Raw genomic sequence first — 21,267 nt, 5'->3', positions numbered from 1 at the left:
CCGCGTTGACCAGTGCACATGGTATCTTTTAGGTTGTTTGGTGCTATTCCCACTCCCGGGGCTTTTGAAGTATGGGATGGTTGGTGCCTTGATTTGTTCTATATGTACTAGGATCATAAGAAGAGTCTTGAGGTGGTTAATGGGGCTGTTCCTAGGCTGCCCGTTTGTTGAAGTTTGTCTGTGTCTATCCGACTGTCGGTGTGAAAAAGCATGCACTGACATGATGGACGGCATGGCAACTATTTACATTGATCAAAGTATGGTTGAACATGATGATAGATTCCAGTATGTTTTGCTTGGAGTTTAGAATCATGCGGGAAGCCGAGCATTGCTCCAGCTGTAATCGGTGTAGGATACCGAGAATAAGGAGTTCAATACATAAGTTCTTACGGAGAATGGCAGTGTTGTCAAAGTCTAAGATTCTGAGGTCTTCAACAGAGCAATGGAGAGTCATTTCGGTTCTGAGTTTCATGATATGGTTCAAGTTACACAGCACATATATGCAAGCTGCAGGCTAACATAGGCAGAGGCTCAGCATAAGGCAACCTAGCAATGCATGAGGTTCAGTGGGCCAATCCCCTTGTGCGATGTGATGAGGGTGCAATTGCTCAAACTCAAACATATAGCATGTGTTGTATGTTTGGTTATCCGAGCCCGCAGGGCTGGTCTCGCAAATCGCAAATTGTGTGGACGAATTGCTGATTTCAGGCGTACCAAGATCCAGCGAAGTGAGCACAGATCGTAAGGTCTTTGATGATGGCTGAGCATGGGACGGCTCGCGGAAATCTTGTCCAACAGCGACTGTGCAATGGTTACTATCAGAGTGGATGCTTGCAACGCAGGGGTCGTTATGATTGTGTCCTGCGTTCAGCCGTAGACCCAAAGATAAGTTGCCTTGACTGCTTTTGGGAATGCATCATATGACAGCGGAACGTAAGAGCTCGTTGTGCTGCCATTGGCCTTTGCTCTTGAAATCAGGCGGTCAGGGCTGAATTTGGTATCGTGGCTTGGTGGTCCACCTCAAAGAAGCAAACATGCCATGTATCTCGGTAACAACCGAAATAATTGAGAGGGATTCTGCACTGCATCAACACAAGATCCGAGCATATGGTACCTGCAAGTGATTTGTGTTTCCAATAGTGAAAAGATGGAGGCGAGTGGGTTTCTCTAGGGTAAACGGTTATCATTGAGAGTTGACCATAGCTGGAAAGCCTCGTTAGCCCAACGAGCGAAGACATGACGAATAACGTCATGTCATGGCAACCTTGGGAGGCCGACCATTTTAAGGCTACGGGAAAAAAGCCTTGCGCATGAAGGGAGAAAAAAGAGCGAAATATTCTTTGACTCTTCCCTTTTGTGTGAATTGCATGTTTTCTTTTGTTTGCTCTCTATCAATTCAATTCAATTTGAACCACTTCAATTATTTCCCCCGCGCACTTGTTAGTGTCGATTAGCTTCAGCTGTGCCCCACCAGAAACGGGTGAGCTCCCTTAGCTGCCGTGATAGTTCTCCCGCCAGTCCCCCACAACAACCGACCTCTTTGACCTCTTCTGCAACTGTTGCCGAGAAGCCTCTTTGCCAATTGGGTAGAGACAGTGATTATGCCACCTTTTGTTCAGGCTGTGTCACAGCAAACAAGGTTGTGACTGCTTTGGGCTCTGATTCACGTTGGCAAAGAGCCTCTCGATCCCGCCCTGGGCATTTCACATAAAGAAGCCCAATTCCTCCTCCTCTTCCTCCTCCTCAACTTGCGCTCTCACATACTCTCATACCTGCCCAGCATCATCATCATCATCATCATCAAGTGATAGTCTTTTGGAGCTTGGTTCTCTCTATCAACAACCAGTCATCTACATCCTCATTCTCTACACATCGCTCGCTGCCCTTTACATCTTGCTGCCCTATAGCCCTTGAATATCCAAACCTCAATTCCCATGGCTGACCGAGGTGGTCGTGGTGGGCGAGGTCGCGGAGGTCGCGGAGGTCGCGGTGGAGGACCTCAAGATGGCCGTGGTGGTGGCCGCGGCGGTCCGTCTGGTTTCTCTGACTTTCGAGGTGGACGAGGACGAGGCGACAGCTACCAGGGCAGAGGTCGTGGCGATGGAGGCCGTGGTGACTTCCGAGGCGGCTTCAGCGGCCCTAGAGGCGGTCGCGGAGGCTACGATCGTGGAAGAGGAGGACCACGAGGTGGTCGTGGCGGCTACGGTGGCCAGCCCGAAGGACCTGCTGTCTTCACGTATGTTCTATCTAATACCCAATGTCTTGTCGTTGATCAATACTAACTCATGCCATGCAGCATGGGGGGTTCTATTCCCCAGCCAGATGGCGCCATTGCAAAGCTTGAAGACGAAGTGGTGAAAAGCAATGTCACATCGGTCGCTCAACTCACATCGAACATGAGCAGCTTGTCAATGGAAGACAAACAGAATCTCGGAAAGTTCCCTCCACGACCTGCCTTTGGCAGTAAAGGAACTCCAGTTACACTTTGGGCAAACTACTATGCAGTCAAAACCCAAGCTCCGGTTTTGTATAAGTACACGATGAACGTGAAAGAGATTGTACCTGAAGGTGAGGGAGAGGCGAAGGAGCGAGCCCCTAAGACTAAGGGTAAGGGCGGCAAACCCGGAAAGCCTCGTGAATCTGGCCCTCGCGAGGTGAAGGGCCGTAAACTCTACCTTGTCATCAAAGAAGCTCTTAATGAGCTGTCCAAGAAGGACAAGAACTTGCTCGTCGCGACGGAGTTCAAGTCACAGCTCATCTCATTGCGCAAGCTCAACCTTGAGCAAGACAACGCTATACGGTTCAACATGCCCGCCTCAGAAGGCTCGGAAAAAACCGATGTCTTTGAAGTTGTGTTCAATGGCCCCGTGGAGGCTCGTGTTGACGAGATGCTCAAATACGTCAACTCCAAGACTGGCGCTTCAGACGACGGCAGCGATCCTTCACAGGCCATGACCTACCCCAAGTTCCCTGATGTCATTGATGCCCTGAACGTCATTTTCGGCTTTGGTCCTAGGTCTAAGCTCGACAAGATCAGCGCGGTGGGAAGCTCACGCTTTTTTGCATTTGGTAGCGATAACCGTTATAATGAGGTTATCCTGGGCAGAGATAGAGCCTTGAAAGCTGCGCGCGGTTACTTCCAGTCTGTTCGCCTCGCGACTGGCCGCCTTCTATTAAACGTCAACGTCACACATGGCGTCTTTAAGATCGACGGTCCCTGTGCCAAGTTCTTCGACGGCTTTGGGGTAAATGCGACTCAATCGCCTCAGATGGCCAGAAAGTTGAAACTACTCGGCAAATTTCTTCCCAAGACCCGCGTCTGGATAAAGACCAAATACGGGAGTAAGGAGGTTCGAAGATCTAAGGCAATCCATGGCCTAGTGTCGATCCGTGACATCAAAAAACAATGTCGCGACAAGAACCCCCCTAAGTTCCGCCACACGACAGATTTTGTGGTTGGACCGGGAGACGTGAGCTTCTGGCTCGAAGATGAGGGTAACGGCCGGTACATCACCGTCGCGGATTTCTATAAACAAAGTAAGTTGCACCTTCTCCCTTCGGTACTGATCTAACGCGTGATCTAGAGTACAACGTTAATCTGCAAAACTACCCCCTTTTCAATGTTGGCACAGCCGCAAAGCCTACATTTGTCCCTGCAGAGTTCCTCGAGATCCAGCCTGGACAGTCAGTAAAGGCCAAGCTCAATGGTGCCGAGTCAACAGACATGGTCAACTTTGCTTGCCGAACGCCATACGCCAATGCCCTCTCAATTACTACAGATGCCCGAGAAACCTTAGGCCTCGACGACGACACACTGGTATGTTTTGTGAAGTGCTGATGTAAGAAATACTAACTCAACTCCTGTAGGCTAATTTCGGTATCCAAGTCGGTCGGCAGCTCCTCACAGTCCAAGGACGTGTTCTCACCGTGCCTCGAGTTGCATACCTCGACCAGCAGAGGAGAGCTAAAGCTATCGACCCGCGCAACGGGTCTTGGAATCTCAGAGATGTCAAGGTTGTCAAGCCCGGCCAACCTGTCAAAAAATGGAGTTACGTCAACCTCCTGTCCAACGGTAGATCTGAGCCCGTGGCAGCACAGTCGGTCATCGCGTTCTCTCAGTTTATGAAGAAGACAATGAACATCGCTGTCAACGACCCCGTTCCACCACCCTCCCTGGCGGTTGACAGCTTCGATGCTGAAAAGGTTTTCGGTTGGGCTCAGAAAAATCAGATTGAGATCATGCTTGTGATTCTTGACTCAACTGCCTCGGAAATCTATGGCAAGATCAAGACTTTAGGCGACTGCACCTACGGGATTCATACTATCTGTGTTCAGGGTTTCCAGCTGCGCAAAGAAAACCCACAGTACTTCGCAAATGTTGCTCTCAAGTGGAACTTGAAGACTGGTGGTGTAAACCACAAACTTCTGAACGAGGTCGGCCTCATCAAAGAGGGCAAAACAATGGTAGTTGGCTACGATGTGACACATCCAACCAACATGTCTGCCGACAAGAGCGATGCTGCACCCAGTTTGGTTGGCTTGGTGGCAACTATCGACCGGGACATGGGACAATGGCCAGCTTATTCCTGGGAGCAGTCGTCCAAGCAGGAGATGCTTGATGAGACCTTGACTGAGGCGTTTAAGTCCCGCCTTGAGCTTTGGCAAAAGCACAACCGACAGGAGTTGCCAGAGAACATTGTCATCTTTCGCGACGGTGTGTCCACTGGTCAATTCGCCCAAGTTCTTCAGACTGAATTGCCACGAATCCGGATTGCCTGCAATGGCAAATACCCGAAGAACAAGCTGCCAAAGATCTCTATCATCGTTTCTGTCAAGCGACACCAGACTCGCTTCTACCCTACCTCGGAAGAAAATGCCATGGAGAAGAATCATAATATCCAGAACGGCACTGTCGTCGACCGAGGTATTACGGAGGCTCGCTACTGGGACTTTTACCTCACCGCCCACGCAAGCATCAAGGGTACTGCCCGCCCTGCGCACTACACAGTGTTGCTTGACGAGATCTTCCAAGCCAAGTTCAAGAACGAGGCTGCTAATGAACTTGAGAAGTTTACTCACGAGCTTTGCTACCTCTTCGGACGTGCCACCAAGGCTGTGAGCATTTGCCCTCCCGCCTACTATGCAGACATTGTCTGCACTCGCGCTCGAGCTCATCGACCTGAATTCTTCGAGGAGACTGACGGTGAAAGTGTCATCAGTGCTGGACCAGGCGGGAACAGCAAGGCAGTCCACCCCAGACTGATCAACTCCATGTACTATATCTAAGGTGCTGTGACTCGTCATGTTTGCGCATAGTGCTTTTTCGGAAGTCTGTGGGCTTCTGGAGGCAAGATACGTTGCTTTCTGGGTGGTCGTTGTTTGGTGAGATGATAGATGGGTATTGTTTTGCTTTTCCCTTTGGGCTAATGATGGAAACACGAGGGTGTTTTTTTATAGCGATTTTAGTATCGTTGTTCTACATGGAAAATAGTGAGGTAGCTCTCGGTTGTCAATTGATTTTTGTAAAAAGCATATGTTCGTACGACAGTGGGAGTAACTCATTTGTTGCATTTAGGAGTCTCTTGTGGCAAATTATTGTTGTTGGAGAAGTTATCACATTGCGCTTTGCCCGAGTCTCCCGCCATCTTGCTGAAGAGAGTGACATCCAGGTTCAGTGAGATGCATGCGAAAGTGCAACGACTAAGAGGCAACCGATCCAAACAATCGCGTAGCAAGTTCTTCGTCTTCACATTGTTAGGGTCTCCCCTTCATTCAGCCTGCTGGTTTGTCATAGAAGATGACGCCAGATCTGTATTTATTTTGATACACAGGAAGTCATAATTATTGCTCTCCTCAGACTCTTATTTAACATTTGTTCCCTAACAGGTCTATAGGCTTACAGAACTCATTCGATCATCACTTTCCATATATTCAGGCAGTGAATAGCTATTCTAGGTCCTTGCTTCTAGCGAGGAGCAAACACCTCAGCCATCTGTTCGGCGAGGTCGCTCGAACTCTGGTTGGATATCGATGTTGACCTTCCCAAGGATCATAGGGAAATAATGTCGAGCCATCAGTGATGAACATGATAGCTGATGTGGCAGAGTTCTGTACTCCAGGCGTATAAGACCAGTCTGAAACAAGCAGACTGTGTCGCGAACGGTGCCTTCGTGGCGAAGTGAGGCAATGTTGATCCCTAGAATAGCGAGGTTGTCGATTGACGAATTCGGAAGTGAAGTCGCAATGACCTGGATAAGAAGAAGAGTTAGTTCAGTTTGTGATAAATTCGAAAGGGCATCATGGCTCTGCCAAATTTTGTCCAACCCTCCAAATTACATGATGATTGCTGCGGTTCCTCTAGGTTCCGCGAAGTTTCCACTATACGAGTGTCTTTTAAGAACCGAGGGACGTCTTTGGATAACTCGAGTGGCGTGATAATAGCATTTGAAAAGGCGTCAGCTCGCATCTGTGGTAGGTATTCCATCTCGCAAGCCATTCTTCTTTGAGCATCGCGTGGTGTGTGTACTGTAGTCTTTTGAACCCGTCGTCTGAGATAGAGTTGCCCTGCTGGGAGGCCGAGGTGGATATTAAGCAACACATATCATGCTGTTTATACCAGTGGTGGCAGAATGTCATGTTGAAACATTGGTCGCGTGCAGGTAGTCTGCCTCACAAGAGACTGACCGATTCGAGGCACGAAAGTATGAGTTGGAAGAGCTATGACTCGGACGTAGATTCAGCGCAAACGGTGCATGAGGTACAAGAGGCTGAGACGAGGATGATAACCATTGTCAACTTCCAGGAAGCTTTCACGGACAGCATAATATGAACCAACATAGGGCTAATGATGGTAAAGTCTGTGGATATAAAGTTGCTAAGAGACGAAGCACAGTGATAAGAGAGAATTCAGTAAGTTACAAATTAGCTCGTTCCACTATGGTACGCGTTGAAGAACTACATCCTACTAAGGTAGTGAGAGGACACATCTTACGGGAGGAATAAGATTCGGGACCTAGAGCCTAACTGATGACGAGATTTAGGTAACTTATTGGAAATTTAGGATGAGTTTAGGATACCTTTTGTGGAGTCTATTTTATCTTTTTAAACTTAGGTCGCATGTTTACTTGCTCCAAATCCTTACATTCGACAATGTCTAAGCACGCTTCGTCAGTCTAGCCAGTCTTTGGTGCAGAGGTGTGTTCTACATCTCCCGCCCCAGCTGGCGCAATCCTCGACTCCGAAGCTAAAGATAACGTGGAAAGGGACGATATGAAGTTATGTCCTTTCATTTGTTCTGATACTTGTTTCGCCTTTGACATATTCAAATCGAATCAAGTCTTCATGACTGACGCCCATTGCGTTTAGGGGAGGTTGTCTTTCGAGTATAAAATCACAAGTTGTTCACTTCGCTCTGCACTTTCAAATAATTCCGATGTTTGACTGTTTGTATTAGGTGTAGGTAAATACAGCCTATGTAGTCCCAACGCTATTCCCTTTCAACGCCATTCCGATTCATGTCGATTCATGTTGTTCTCATGTCGATCCTGAAATACTGGAGACTGAGGTGAAAAACTTAGATGGCCTCCTTGTGGACCTGTGGGATTCGGTTAGCATTGTATAGTCTAATCGATTGTAGTTCAGGGAAGACTTGCGTCGGCCTTCTTGTCGTGGGTGGTCTCGTCGATCTTGTCACCAAGGGCATCCTTGGCAGCGGTGGCACTGGAGAGAGATGTTAGCAAGATGTTGTTCCAATGAGATGTAGTTGTGTTGAGTGTGCTTGAGTGAGGCTCAAGATGTACTCGTGGTGTTGAGGCACCCGTGGGTAGTCTGGATGGGATGTGAGGTGCTTACCGGGTGGAGATGGGGACGTTGCCGTCCTTAGCAACCTCCTTGTTGGCCTCCTTGGAAGCACCAGAGGTGGCCTGCTGAACGGTCTCAGCGACGTAGTTGCCGGCTTGCTTGAGGGACTCCATTGTGATAGTGGTTGGTGGTTTGGGTTGGTTGTTGTTTGAGTGTTTGTTTGTGTTGATTGAAGATGAGAGTGTGTGATGATGAAAGAAGAAGAGATTGAGGTGGGAGGAGAAGGGGTTTAAGTAGTGCTTGGAGAGGTATTTGCAGAGAAGGTTGCTTGCCCGTGATTCACGTTGAAGATGCAGGCACGCGTGTGCAAACGAGGAGCAGGCCGGAGAGAGGTCCGGAGGTAGCTCCTGATAGCTCCCCACAGTGAATCACTGCCACTTCTCTAGCAAAATGCACTCTTGTGATGGAGGGGCACTGCAGCTGCCTCTCAGATCGCGATCGTGTGTGACGTCAGTTGAGGTATTGGAGCAGTCTGGATTGCAAAGCTGCATAGCATACTACGTCATCGCAAGGATGGAAATGTCCATTTTGGAACCAAAAGCCAAGATATGTTGCCCAGCGCTGCAAAGCCCACTCTTGTTTCGATCCGGGGAGTGGTCTTGACTGACTTGTGATTCCCTCCATCTCATTGGATGATAATAGACCGAGGAACGGGAAGCTTGATGATCACTGCAGGCAACTTGCGGCTCCAAAGCTAGAGGATTGCCAGTATGGATCCCCTGGCTCAGGGACGGTTATATGATTGGCTAAAAACCACATGTCTTCATGCACAATGACAGCATCACTTTGTCGAAAGCACGTCTTGTGAGAATCCAAGATCAAAGCCAATCCAATGCCCCTTTTACTGGAGCCAATCCAAACACGTCGAGCTGCATTTTGGCGTCTGCTGTGGCTCGTTCTAGGCTTTTTCTCAGATCGCGATCGAGGTCAACTGATCTTTTTAGACGGAAATTCTGCCCGCGTAAAGCCGACGATCGAGATACATCGACGTCAATGTTGGTAAACAAGGCATTGCCATCGGTTGCCTTAGGATCAACATGCCACAATATCATCGATAACCGCGGGTGCTGTGTGATAAATTCGATAAGATAAAGTTCGGGAATATGACGGATTAAGGGTCCATCCTTGAGGACTTTCTAAGGGTATCAACACCCTCAATCCTCTGAGGGTTCTGAAACAAGGGTTCCCCCAGGTCTGCAGTCTTGTCTTGCGCAATAGATACGTCAGTGACAGCTTGAATGACAGGCACCGATTAAACGAGTGCGTTGTGAGCTGAAATGGAAGTTTAAGCTCAACCGAGAAGCATCCGCCAAGTAATTGATTGCGGACAGACCCTCTGCTTGCGGGGTATCACTCAAGGTCAATTCAGAATAACGTTCTGATTCAGCTGCTCTTGTTCTTGACCAAGATGTGAGAGGACAACTCCATGATCATGAGGCTTGGCCAGTAAGTGTTTTCTCTATAAGCTTTCATATGTCGTCATTGACAACAGAACTTGGTTTGAATGCTGTTAACGAGTTACTCGTTCGTATAAGGTTGTGACAGTTGTAAGTGAGGAGTTGAGTAAAGCTTACTGTGGCGATGGCGCCCAAGGAAGACATGAGCCTAAACAACCTCATTATAGAAAACACTTTCTTGTCTGTTGAGAATAGTCCGCAACATTAGTCTCTAGAGACAAATTAATTAAACATTTATATAAAAGATAACTTTAGATAATGACAGTTAATAGAACACGTAAGGATTTTCTAAAATGCTAGCAGAAGTTGTCGCTACAGGGTAGCAAAGACTTAGGACAGGAGAGGTCGAAGGAAGCTCACGTGAGCATTGGCCCGTGCCCAACAGCGATTGGACCCCGCCACAGGTGCGGTAAGGAGGCTTCAAGTCCAAGGGATATCAAGACGACAGGAGATATCGAATAAATTAACCTTTAACGGATTAAAAGGCTCACAGAGCCTCATACCGGGACATTAAATCATAGCCTTGCCTCAAATCGGCTTAAGAACGATACAATAGCGGGCCGCCATGGATCTGGCTTATGATCATATCACAGAAGATGGCTACGCTAAGAAGACGGAGGAGCCAAAGAGTCCTCAACCTCAGTCAACACTGAACGAGGACCTCCAAGACGCATATAAGGCCTTTTCCAACAGTCCATGGGGTGCCAGGATTGGTGGCTTCTTTGGTAATGTTGTGAAGCAGGTACGAGGTCTCAGCTCTTGAACCCTGCCCGTCTAACAAGCTTAGGGCGAATCAGTATATACACAAGCCTCCAAGGAGTTGGCGGAAGTAGGTGAAGATGCATCAAAGGGACTTACTGGCCTTCGATCAACAATTCTAAACCATACGAGGAATCTTTCACTCAACACCGTGGTTGGCGGCGAGAGCTCAAGCTCCAGGGACGCCGAGATTGATCAGGCCACCACACCTAGGGCATCACAGGATGGTTCATCAGAGGCCAAGCAGTCCGAGAACACCCTGGCTCGCCTCAGAGCTGAAGCTGCCAAGAGGATAAAGGACCTTCAGAAAGCCGAGGATGCCGCTGATGAGGCCCTTATCAAGTTTGGCGGCAATATCCGGAACTTCCTTCGTGATGCCGTCAGTATTGCACCTCCACAGGACTCCGACCAGAGCGGCACCGTTCTGTTCGAGAGTAAGGATGCTCAAGGCAAACGTGTGATTCATACTTCAAGATTTGATGCTCAACTGCACGTTATTCACACATCGACGGAGAGTTTCACAAAAGATCCCAATAGTGCCGATTATGCAGCTTGGTCAAAGGATTTTGATGCTGATAAGAAAACACCTGAAATCAACGATGATCTACAGAAATTCCCCGACTTGCGAGCTACTATGGAGAGGCTGGTTCCTGACCAGGTTCCCTACATTGACTTCTGGAAGCGCTATTATTTCCTTCGTCATGGTATTGAGACAGCTGAGACTAGACGACGAGATCTTCTCAAAGGTGAGTCAATCGGCTTTTCAACAGTGCCTTGCTAATAATCAATAGCTGCCTCCGCTGAAGATGATGTCGCCTGGAGTGATGATGACTCAGATGAGGATGACTCTGACGCTTCCGATGATACCAGTACACCTGCGGCTAAGTCCAAGGTTGAGACCAAGACTGAGACCAAGGTTGAACCCAAGGATGAGCCCAAGACTATCCCAGCTGCCCCCTCCACCACCGCTATCACCGCTACCTCTGCCACCACTGCCACCACTGCCACCACTGCCGCCACTACCCAACCTGCAAAAACCCTCTTGAAGCCAACTGAGCCCCGCAAGTCAAACGACGAGAAGTCACAAGCAGACAGTGAGGCTAGTTACGATGTTGTCGGTGCAGCATCTGGCAAGACAACACAGACTCCCAATAGCCCCAAGGATCCTAAGGACGCCAAGAAGAAGGAGGAGAGCAGTGATGAGGAAGATGATAGTGACGAAGACGATTCAGATAGCGATGAGGACTGGGAATAGACGTTGGAAATTCCAGTATATGATCGAGAGGATAGGATTGTCGCTGTGCAGTTTGGCGTTTGGAATTAGTGAAACCATTGTGGCATGTTGAAAGAACCAGAGCCTGTAACTTGTGGGTATCAATGCCAGAAACTCGTTTTTAATGTTCCATTGCTCTTCCATTTTGCTTTTATGTCTTTGTTGCATTTATTTCTTCTTCTTGGTGACCATCGTGAAGCCATCCTCGTCGACCTGAGGTTGGGGCTTCTCCTTAGGAGCCGCAACCAGAGGGGGAGCCTCGTCCATCTCGACATCAGCACCACCCTCGTCATCCTCTGAATCGTCCTCATCGCTCTCCCAGTCTGTGTCCTGATCGGCATCCTCAGCCTTCTTGAACATACCCTCAACCTTTGTCCCCTTGCGGTTCAACCAGCGTGTGCGCAGAGTCTTGACCTCGTCAAAGGTTCCGAGAGTGCAGCTCGCGCGAGCACGGAGGATATTTCCAGCAACTTCTGTACCCGAGTCGTCGTCGACGTTGACCTCGAACTCGTCAACCATGATCTGGAGCAGGACAGTCTCAACCTCCTCTAGATCAGGATCCTCGGGAACCTTTCCATTCTTGGGAGGTGTATCGGTATATTCTGGGAAGAGGTCGGCAACGGCGCCGGCAAACCAATCGCGCTTGTCGGCAGAGTCGGGACCACCCCAGCCGTTCTGGACTGAGAGTGTAAGGGCAGGCCATAGGTGAAGGGCGTATGCGACGGCTTGCTCGAACTCGGATTGGCGTTCAGCTAGAAGTTTGAGATTAGCTTCTGTCGAATGTCTGAAGTCAGGGTTTAAACTCACCCGCCGGAGGCAGCTGTGCGGGTTCTGTAGAGGCCATGATTGTGGTGATAGTTTTGGCGGGGTTTGGAGGGGCAATTTGAAGAAGATGGCTCTGCATAAAAAATTTGGTGTTTTATCGATTAGACCCGCTGCGGCCTAGAAGCGGCCCACATATTCAATCCTGTGTGTCCCTTGATCATCAGGGAGCGACCTAATTTTGGTTTGTCCCTGGTATTAATATCAAAAGGATTATCTAATAAGAAACGCGATAAAGATAATCTATACGAATTGTAAGAGTCTTGATGTCACCGATATTTTTTGGTTCAGCCAAGTTTCCAACTCTATATTGTGGTCTGTATAGCTCTTCAGACTCTCGACCTTGATTCTTGGCTGCAAATCTCCCCACAAACCAAAAGCACAGGCCATCTTTAATTCAAGTCAGGTTTCATCCAGCGACTCACTCGCTGCATGCAGAAGGGAGACACATACCGTTTCTATAGCAATGGAAGCAACAAGACTTGGGATACTTGGTCGATATACTTAGATGAATTGAACAAATGCCTTTTGAGGTCATTCTAGTATCACAAGCTAAGGTATTCCAAGCTTGTCCATGTCCTTTCGTCCCTTCAGGATAAAGGTTTAAGATCGTTATGTCCGTCGAACCATCATCAGCCATCCCCGGTTCCGTGGAGTCAGGGGTAGGAATTGGTTGCGTCTCATCAAAGAAATGACATCATGAGACCCCTACTCGCAATTGGTTAGGTTGGCCCTTGGGTTCAGCTGTGCCTGTCTCCCAGCTGAATTGAACTGAACTCTTCCATGCCATGGCACATGGCGCGTCTTTAATAGCCCCAAGCCACTGATTGTTCTGTTGTGTATACAAGTACTGTCTGTACTCGGTGATTCGAGTGAGTGACAGCCATGAACTCGCTCAACACCACCTCGGTGTCATTCGCTGTGACGCCTACTGTCGTCTCGACTTTGTTCTCTCATGTACGTACACGCATCAGTTTGTGTAATCTACCTCTAAGCCCGTAGAGGGGACGAAACCCAATTCCTCTGATACTTTGGGATTACTTTCTTTTTTGCAAGAAACTAACTTCCAACCGCTAGTATTTTAACAGGAAGCCTTTGCGACAACGTCCAACTGCGCATCTCTCCTACGATGAAGGTCTCCATCTGATCCGATCGTTCCTCGAGTATGCATCACACCACACTGTTGAAGAACTCCAAGCATTCACCACGCAATGGGTACCACATCCCCAATGGGTCAAAGTCGAAGATGTCACCATCACCGAAGATCAATTGACACGCGCCGCCGAATTTCTTCAGAAGAAACTTGGTCCAGATGGTATCAAGCAAATCGGCGGCGAGAAGTGGTGGCAATGGCGCAAACCTGCGACTTCTCTCGACGCCGAATGGATTGAGATGCGCGCAGACGCCTACGAGCGAAAGCAAAAAGGAGGAAAGACGCGGCGCGTCATGATGTATATCCATGGAGGCGCATACTACTTTGGTAGTGTTGACGAACATCGATATCAAATGCAGCGACATGCTCGAAAGCTCAAAGCACGCGTTTTTGCACCTCGATATCGTCTTTCGCCGCAGTTTCCCTTCCCTTGCGGTCTTCACGATTGTCTTGCAGCTTACCTCTATCTGCTTACTGTTCAAGATCCAGAAACAATTGTCTTGGCTGGAGACTCTGCGGGCGGTGGAATGGTCATGTCTCTCTTGTGTATTCTACGCGATCAAGGACTCCCGTTGCCTGCTGGCGCTATTCTCATCAGCCCATGGGTTGACCTGACACACTCGTTCCCCAGCGTTGCGGGCGAGGCCCCCTTCGATTATATACCACAGGCAGGTTTTCACCACAAGCCGTCTAAAGCATGGCCACCGCCGAACGAGGATGATGTTAAGATGTTGAGAGAAGAGGCATTGAAAAAGAAGAAGGATGGAAAGAAGACACCTGGCAAGCATGAACTTAAGGAGAAGCAGCAAGCGCCAGTTGCAAAGAAAGAACCGTCAGATTCTTCATCGAGATCGGAGTGGATCAATGGTGGAATTCCCATCAACCCGGAAAAGCTCCTCTCTGTCACTATTGATGGGCAACCCGTCAAGCTGAAAGACCAGATTCAGGTAGGTTTCGTAGAAGATGAGTTTGACCAGAAACTGATGACCCTAGATGTATACCACCAACGAGCTTCTTGCACATCCTCTTGTTAGCCCAGTCATGCAACCTACACTCGGAGGACTCCCTCCACTTCTGATCATGGTAGGAGGAGGGGAAATCTTACGAGATGAGCAGATATACTTGGCTCACAAATGTGCCAACCCTGAAAAATATGCGCCCCCAGAAGAAGCTCTCACCCCAGAGGGAAAGGCATTGTTGCAAAAGTACAAACCCACCGATGTTCAACTCCAGGTTTGGGATGACCTTTGCCATGTGGCACCAACACTAAGTTTCACCCGTCCCGCGAAATACATGTACAGGTCTGTTGCCCAGTTCGGCGCATGGGCTCTCGCTCGAGCTCAGAAACGTGGCATCGAAATTCTCGACGATGATGATATATCTGTCATATCTGAATCTGGTTCCGATAGCGAATCCAAGGAAAACCCTCCTAAAACCCCAGAAACAGAAAAGTCAGACTTTCACTCAGAGCCTGGCCAGGTTGGAAAGGCTGGCGACCCTCTCCCACCATTCAAGAACCACATGATTCGACAAAGAGTTACTCGGCATGGTGCTACTCTCCCGTTGGCTTCCGAAGCTGAGTTGCCATCATGCTGTATGGAACCTGCTTTGGTTGGGGTTGTAAAGGAGGGAACAGTTAAGAAGTGGCTTGCCAAGAAGGCAGAGTGGGATCATAGATATGCATCAAACAAGGCCAAGGTCCATAAAAAGATGGTGAGCGACATGGCCATCGGCTACCATGACTATGGTCCTGGTGAATGCCCTCCTCCAACTGCATTGGCAGGCCGACGCCGTGTTGATTCAAAGCTTGTAGAAGGAAGCAAGAAACAACAGAAGAGCTGGGGTCTGGCAATGTGGTCACTGTGGGGATCTAAACACGACGAGATGACCGTTGAGCGAGAGAAGAAGGCAGCTGGACAGCCAGAAACAAGAGTTGCCACTGGTGCTGAGGGCGAAGGAGCGCGCTCCTTTGCTGATATCGAAGGACAGGACAGATCACGGTCACAGCCGAACCGAGCACGAAGCCGATCTCATACCAAGGTCGTTACGGACGAAAACCAGACGGGTAGTCAGCCCATTACCGAGGATATGCCAGTTGCTCATCTCATAGAGCAGCGAAAGGAGCAAGAAGCTGCGAAGCCCAGTCTACTCAGTCCTGACTATGCGCCGGAAACTGGCGTAGCTGGCAAGAGGCCGTTTCTCGATGGTATCGCACTGCCGTTTAGTCTTAATAAGGATGCCGAGACGGCTAGTATGATGACGCTTCAGTCCAACGTCACGCAACTTCCAGGCTCACGACCTATGAGTCCAAGCTTTCAGGATGATGAAACAACTCAGCCTTCTCAGTCAACCCAGCTTACGTCTCAGGACGCGCCAACTATTGAGATCGCAGGCAAGCGACCATTCCTTGACGGCATAGCAGTTCCATTCAGTCTTAAAAGGGAGGCAGACACTGCCAGTATGAAGACCTTGCAGTCGAATGTTACCGCCATGCCCACCTCGAGGCCCATGAGCCCAAATATCCAGGTTTCAGAACCAGTTGAGAATAACCAAGAGAACGGAACTGAGAAAGAGAAGAATGGTACAATTGACGAACCAGGCTTGGTTGCCACGCCTTTGGAGCGGCCTGGTTTGGACACATTTGTCACGGCTCAAGAGGAGCTGCCCCGGGTTAAGAAAGAGGAGGATTCATAAAAAGGAGTTCTTTTTTGGCGCAAGGTCGGATACAGTCAATTGTGCAGTTTTGTTCAATTAGGATATCCCGTGCCAAAGCACAATCGTTAGGATCAATTTGTTTCGTTTGTAATCAACATACATAGTCATCATTCCACAGAAATTAGGAGTATTCAACTGTTTTTTTCGTTATTGATCGAATGAGTCCATAATCATACATGGTGGTACAATGTACACGGGTATATACAGCCTTGCCAGAGATTCCCAAGTCTCCAGCTGGCATTCTAGATTCGCCTTCTGTTGAGAAACCATCCAATTCTATGACCGCCGCCTTTTTGTTCGTTTAATCCACACCGTTGAATCGTTTCCATTGTTCAACGTAGAAGTAAGGATCTTGAGGACCCTTATCGAGACCCTTGTAGTCACCAGGCTCCGCCTTGACTTGTCGGCTCACGAAAGGTGTAAGCTATTCCACCACGATTAGTCTTCCGTTCGAATCACCAATATGCGTCCCTTCTCACCTTGAAGTCCTTCAGCGGTGGCACAGCATATGTTCGGACCTTGTTCCACTCGATAACGTAGCCTCCGTACTTTGTGTGTCGACCCATGGAACCAGTGCGGTTACCCTTGTAGAAGCCCTTTCCAACATCCTTGGTTGTGAGCCTGATGTGGCGGTATCGGCCGACCGATAGGGCTTGTGTAGGTCTCATGGCGAGAGATTAGAGACAGAAACGATCGGATTACTCGTTGGGCAATTCGTCGGTCGGAGGCGGTGCGTATGGGGGATTTCCGAGGTCAATTGGCGCTGGCGTCGCAACTTGCAAGGTTGAATCTTGAAGTTTTGGAGATTCGGCGGTTGGCGTTGTTCCGGTTCCGGAGGAGCCGTGATGTGTTGCAGGGGTGCCGTTAACAACCAGCCATTCATATGATCGCTGCCGGGACAGTCTTTAGGTGAATATCATGTCGATTTGATTCTAAAGGTGCTTGAAAAGTCTGAAAACATTAATTATATTTCTTCTGCGTTCAAAGAGCGGCATATTATCACTGGGCGGTGTCTTCCATGTCTTTTAGCCATGTAAGTGGGCTGCTACACTAACGAGGGGCATTTGCGATGGACAAGGATGGCTAACGTCGTCTGGCGACATCAGCTCTAAGCTCAATTCACTTTCGCCGTCGCGAACCCATGCCTTCGACATCTCAAAATATCCACCATGGATGGGTATCCGACGGGAAGTTTGGACCACAATGTCCCCCTTCTAGTAGCTGCCGGCCTTAGTTCCGAGACGAACGAGCTCCCATTGAGCGCCGAGCTGAAGGAACAGAGCATCCTTCTCCGATCAGAGCTACCACCTATCGGGGGCGAAGATGCAGAGGTTTTGGCGGAATACTTCAAGGATGTTGATGCGAGCGCAAAGTCGTGGAGTGCTTTCGAGCGAAATGAGCCATATAGATTTCGCATTAGGACTACAGGAAGAGTAGGTTGGCGCGGGGTGCTACACGAAGCCTTGTTCTAACATGCGGGACAGTCGTTTCTGCTACCACCTCGTCGAGCTCGTCTCCCAGAAGATATCGAACCGCTTAGCGAACACCCAACTCTACACTCGCCATTCTCCCCGCTCAGTCCAGTATCGGCACTATATCCGGATGGTCACATCGATGCGCAATGGATCAAGAAGCATCAGGACCTCGTTCCTAGCGTGTACCTATGCTTTTACCCCCTCACGAACGACCCAAATTCCATGACGCTTCAAGATAATCATATTAAGTCCGATATTAACAACCTCAAGAGTGCTTTATTGCGTTCAGGATACAGGACACGGCTAGCTATTGTTCTGCTTGCGGACGGCGAAGGCGCTCCCCTGTCGTTGGCCGACGGGATTCAAGAGAGACTGGAGAACATACGGAGAGGGACAGCGTTGGACCCAAAGTCGGTCTTTTACATCCCATCACAGGAGTCGCAGGACGACTTGAAGCAGGTTGTTGATAATGTCCTGGGCGTGCTTTACACTTCAGCCGTGGAATACTACCGGGATCTTGGACGACATGCCAGGAAGAAGCGATCTCGTGGAATAGCACCTCAACCGACTGTGCCACCTACCACCGGGACATCCCAGACCCTTTCGCTCCCAGACTGGAATTTCAGATACGATTTTAAGTCGGCCATATTTGCAGAATTTCGACAGGAGACAGATGCGGCCCTGCAGTTTTTCAAACAAGCGTACGAGGTACTTCTTGGACAGGATGTGCTGGACATCATCCCCAGTTGGAGCCCTCGCTGGAATGAGGCGCGACTGTTGGCGGATGTCATAGCTATCCGGTGCCTAAGATGTCACTTGTGGTTGGGCCAAACTTCGTTGGCTGTTAGAATGTGGCATTCGCATCGAGATCGGATTGCTGACTTTGTCGATCGACGCGGACGAGGGACCAACAACTATGGATGGCAGGCCTGGGAAGCTCGGTGGGCTACAGTCATGGCAAATTTGATTGAAAGAGTAGGTCTGCCAGCTTTGGCGCCAGCAACGGGAGCACTGTTTGTCCCGCCAGATAAGTCTGTCCTAGGCGAGCGAGTGTCACCATGGGAGTTGCTGCACCATACAGGCTACTGGTATCGTATAGCGGCACGTCATCTTGTGGCTCGCCGGAAGCTTGCGTATCAGATGCCCGAGGAGGATAGGAATTCGCCGGATACAACTCCTGCATCAGCGGTGGCCAGCAAGGCATTCGCATACGATACGTACATGTGCCCGGAGCCGTACCAAGAATACCCATTATCGGGTACAGGAGTAAATCATGCACAACTGATCATTGATTGTCTCAATGAGGCGACCTCACAATTTCGAGCTCGAAAGCAAAAGCGCGTAACGGCTGAGATATCGTTGGAGTGCGCAAGGGAGTTCGCCAATCTGAAACAATGGGATAATGCTGTGGAGACCCTACTACCATTCTGGGAGGACGTGGCGTTCAGATCGGAGGGTTGGCTCAATATATCAGAGGACCTGTGCTTGACTTTGCGAAGAATCGCTGTTGGAGCTCGCCGTGCCGACCTCGTGGTTGCTGCGGACTGGGAGCTCATGAGTAACAGTGAGTATCCGGTTTATAATCTCGCGTGGAAATATCTAACCATGACCAGGGTTCGTGCGGCAGCCACAGTGGCATTACGACATTACCAGATCACTCGAAGGAATTACAACAGAGGAGAAGTCATCAATTAGTCTGAGCGACGAAAAGACCGGCTCGTTCATTTCAGCATCTTTCGTGTTTCGGAATAAAGAGGGCAAGGCTGGCGAGACATGTACGGCACAGCTTGCGCTCACATCGCACACGTTTCTCGATGCTGCTCCGATCGCATTTGAGTCATTGAAGGTTGAGTTCAGTGGGAGTCTCAGACCAATATTACTGGAGCAAGGGGATTCAGAGGACGAGGACTCGACCTCCCAGATATCCATTCTGCCGTTATCGCTGAAAGAGGACTATGCCGAAGGGTCTGAGGATGAACTGCCGACACTGCTCAAAGGAACTTCCAACTTGACACTCCGGCCTGGCCAAACACGAGTGTTCGAAATGAGAATTCCTTTGAGGGAGCCAGGAACTGCTACGGCCTCGTCTGTAACGCTCTCACACAGCAATGAAAGCTTCAACCTGGACGCAAAGATCGGAATTCGCGACACAGATCCTATTGTTGGCTGGTACATTCAGGGCTCATCAAAAACCAGAAGTAGCCGCCCAGAAGCAGGCACAATCCGTATTCAACCTCGACCGCCAAAGATGGAGATCAAGCTCTTGGAACCCTCAGCCCAGTACTACGCAAACGAGGCCATCGAGTTAGAGGTCGAATTGCTCAATGCCGAAGACGAATCCGCTACTGCTAAACTGGATATTCACCTCTTTGGAAAAGAAATACCGGCAATCCGAGTGGTGACGGAAGGTAATGAGGGCAGCGCCGAAGCAACCACAGAAGAGGCCAAGATATTGGGACTTCCTTTGGGTGCCATAAAGAGCACAGCATCGGTCAAGATGGTGCTTCATATAGATGCAGCACCTGGCCCCACGACATTCGATTTGCACTTGAAGACGTCGTACCACTTAGACTCAGACGTTGCAACGCCGATCATGCAATTATTGACAGTCCAGGTCAATGTTGTGAATGCATTTGAAGCAAATTACGATTTGGTTCCACGACTTCACCCTGGACCGTGGCCGAGTCTATTTGACTCTGAGGGACTGGGAGATACGGAAGATGGTGTTGCCAGAGGCTTCACACAGAAGTGGTGCTTACTGTGCCACTATGCCTCGTTTGCCCAAGAGGACTTGAAGGTCCTTGGCATGGATCTCACTGTGGTCTCATGCGTTGGTGGTGCAAGATGCAACGTGAGCCAGGGATCGGATGTGTCACATGAAGGCATCATTGTTGCCCCCAAAACGATGCACGAGGCACAGTTCGATCTGATAGCCCAGAAGCTCACGATGGAAGATCGACACCCTGTAACACTCGAATTGGCATTTGTCATTCGATGGCAACGCCAGAACCGCAGCGACGGAGCTGTCAACACTACAACCATGCCCGTTGGTAAATATCTGGTTTTGGGCACAGAGCCGCGAGTGCTGGCATCGGTGTATTGCGCCACTAAAGCAGAAGATGGCATGCCAGGGTTGATGCAACTGGACATGACAGTCGAGAACCCATCCAATCACTTCCTTACCTTTGGTCTCAGCATGGAACCGAGCGAGGACTTTGCATTTTCAGGTTCAAAGCAAACAACACTGAACCTGTTACCGCAGTCGAGACGGACAACAACCTATCGGTTGTTACCGCACGTCAACGGAGTATGGATAAGGCCGAAATTGACGGTGCGAGACAAGTATTTCCAAAAGGTGCTACGCATAATACCGACAGAAGGGATGAAGATCGACGAGGATGGACTTTTGGTGTGGGTTCCCGCAGAGGAGACGAGCGAAGACGAGAAGTCCGAAGAGCGAGCATAAGCTTTTATACATATATTTACGCATATCAAGTCAGCAATGTAAGCATTAGTTAGAGGGTCAGATAGATGGTGGGTGTTATTAAATGAGGTTATCACGTAAATTACGATTATTGATGCCAGTTTGTTCACAAAATGCATGTGTAGGGTTTGTCGCTGTTCACGACAGGAAGAGGCTGTATGACAAGACGCTGTGTATAGGCCCTGAGTGCGGATAAGGAAACGACAAGGTTTCACGGCTGGCAATACAATGCAAGGGCGTTACCGGTCTAACGTGTAACGTGTAAAACG

At 49.3% G+C, this 21,267-nt stretch overlaps 7 protein-coding genes across 7 annotated transcripts; 4 read left to right on the top strand and 3 right to left on the bottom strand.

The window, feature by feature from the left end:
* Positions 1 to 1,934: 1,934 nt before the first annotated feature.
* FTJAE_2910 (putative argonaute like post-transcriptional silencing QDE-2) lies at positions 1,935 to 5,286 on the top strand (the record flags this gene model as incomplete). Its single annotated transcript, XM_037349153.1, has 4 exons — positions 1,935 to 2,236; positions 2,297 to 3,537; positions 3,585 to 3,817; positions 3,868 to 5,286. 4 exons carry the CDS (start codon positions 1,935 to 1,937, stop codon positions 5,284 to 5,286), a joined length of 3,195 nt encoding a protein of 1,064 aa, XP_037210026.1.
* Positions 5,287 to 7,637: 2,351 nt separating this feature from the next.
* Positions 7,638 to 7,973, bottom strand: FTJAE_2909 (glucose repressible Grg1; the record flags this gene model as incomplete). Its single annotated transcript, XM_037349151.1, has 2 exons — positions 7,638 to 7,719; positions 7,852 to 7,973. The coding sequence occupies 2 exons, from the start codon at positions 7,971 to 7,973 to the stop codon at positions 7,638 to 7,640; spliced, it is 204 nt and encodes a 67-aa protein (XP_037210025.1).
* Positions 7,974 to 9,882: 1,909 nt separating this feature from the next.
* Positions 9,883 to 11,331, top strand: FTJAE_2908 (DOS1; the record flags this gene model as incomplete). The annotated part of the gene is made up of 3 exons (XM_037349150.1): positions 9,883 to 10,059; positions 10,105 to 10,822; positions 10,868 to 11,331. The coding sequence occupies 3 exons, from the start codon at positions 9,883 to 9,885 to the stop codon at positions 11,329 to 11,331; spliced, it is 1,359 nt and encodes a 452-aa protein (XP_037210024.1).
* A 186-nt stretch (positions 11,332 to 11,517) lies between these two features.
* On the bottom strand, positions 11,518 to 12,193 carry FTJAE_2907 (uncharacterized protein; the record flags this gene model as incomplete). Its single annotated transcript, XM_037349149.1, has 2 exons — positions 11,518 to 12,101; positions 12,157 to 12,193. 2 exons carry the CDS (start codon positions 12,191 to 12,193, stop codon positions 11,518 to 11,520), a joined length of 621 nt encoding a protein of 206 aa, XP_037210023.1.
* Positions 12,194 to 13,056: 863 nt separating this feature from the next.
* FTJAE_2906 (acetyl-hydrolase) lies at positions 13,057 to 16,018 on the top strand (the record flags this gene model as incomplete). The annotated part of the gene is made up of 3 exons (XM_037349148.1): positions 13,057 to 13,128; positions 13,249 to 14,271; positions 14,318 to 16,018. 3 exons carry the CDS (start codon positions 13,057 to 13,059, stop codon positions 16,016 to 16,018), a joined length of 2,796 nt encoding a protein of 931 aa, XP_037210022.1.
* Positions 16,019 to 16,340: 322 nt separating this feature from the next.
* On the bottom strand, positions 16,341 to 16,707 carry FTJAE_2905 (50S ribosomal 27; the record flags this gene model as incomplete). Its single annotated transcript, XM_037349147.1, has 2 exons — positions 16,341 to 16,463; positions 16,519 to 16,707. The coding sequence occupies 2 exons, from the start codon at positions 16,705 to 16,707 to the stop codon at positions 16,341 to 16,343; spliced, it is 312 nt and encodes a 103-aa protein (XP_037210021.1).
* Positions 16,708 to 17,208: 501 nt separating this feature from the next.
* FTJAE_2904 (uncharacterized protein) lies at positions 17,209 to 20,980 on the top strand (the record flags this gene model as incomplete). Its single annotated transcript, XM_037349146.1, has 3 exons — positions 17,209 to 17,472; positions 17,524 to 19,078; positions 19,128 to 20,980. 3 exons carry the CDS (start codon positions 17,209 to 17,211, stop codon positions 20,978 to 20,980), a joined length of 3,672 nt encoding a protein of 1,223 aa, XP_037210020.1.
* Positions 20,981 to 21,267: the final 287 nt, after the last annotated feature.

This window comes from Fusarium tjaetaba (assembly GCF_013396195.1).
Source record: "Fusarium tjaetaba strain NRRL 66243 chromosome Unknown NRRL66243_c0000059, whole genome shotgun sequence".
Taxonomy (NCBI): domain Eukaryota; kingdom Fungi; phylum Ascomycota; class Sordariomycetes; order Hypocreales; family Nectriaceae; genus Fusarium; species Fusarium tjaetaba.
This window is presented reverse-complemented; position numbering and strand designations above follow the sequence as displayed.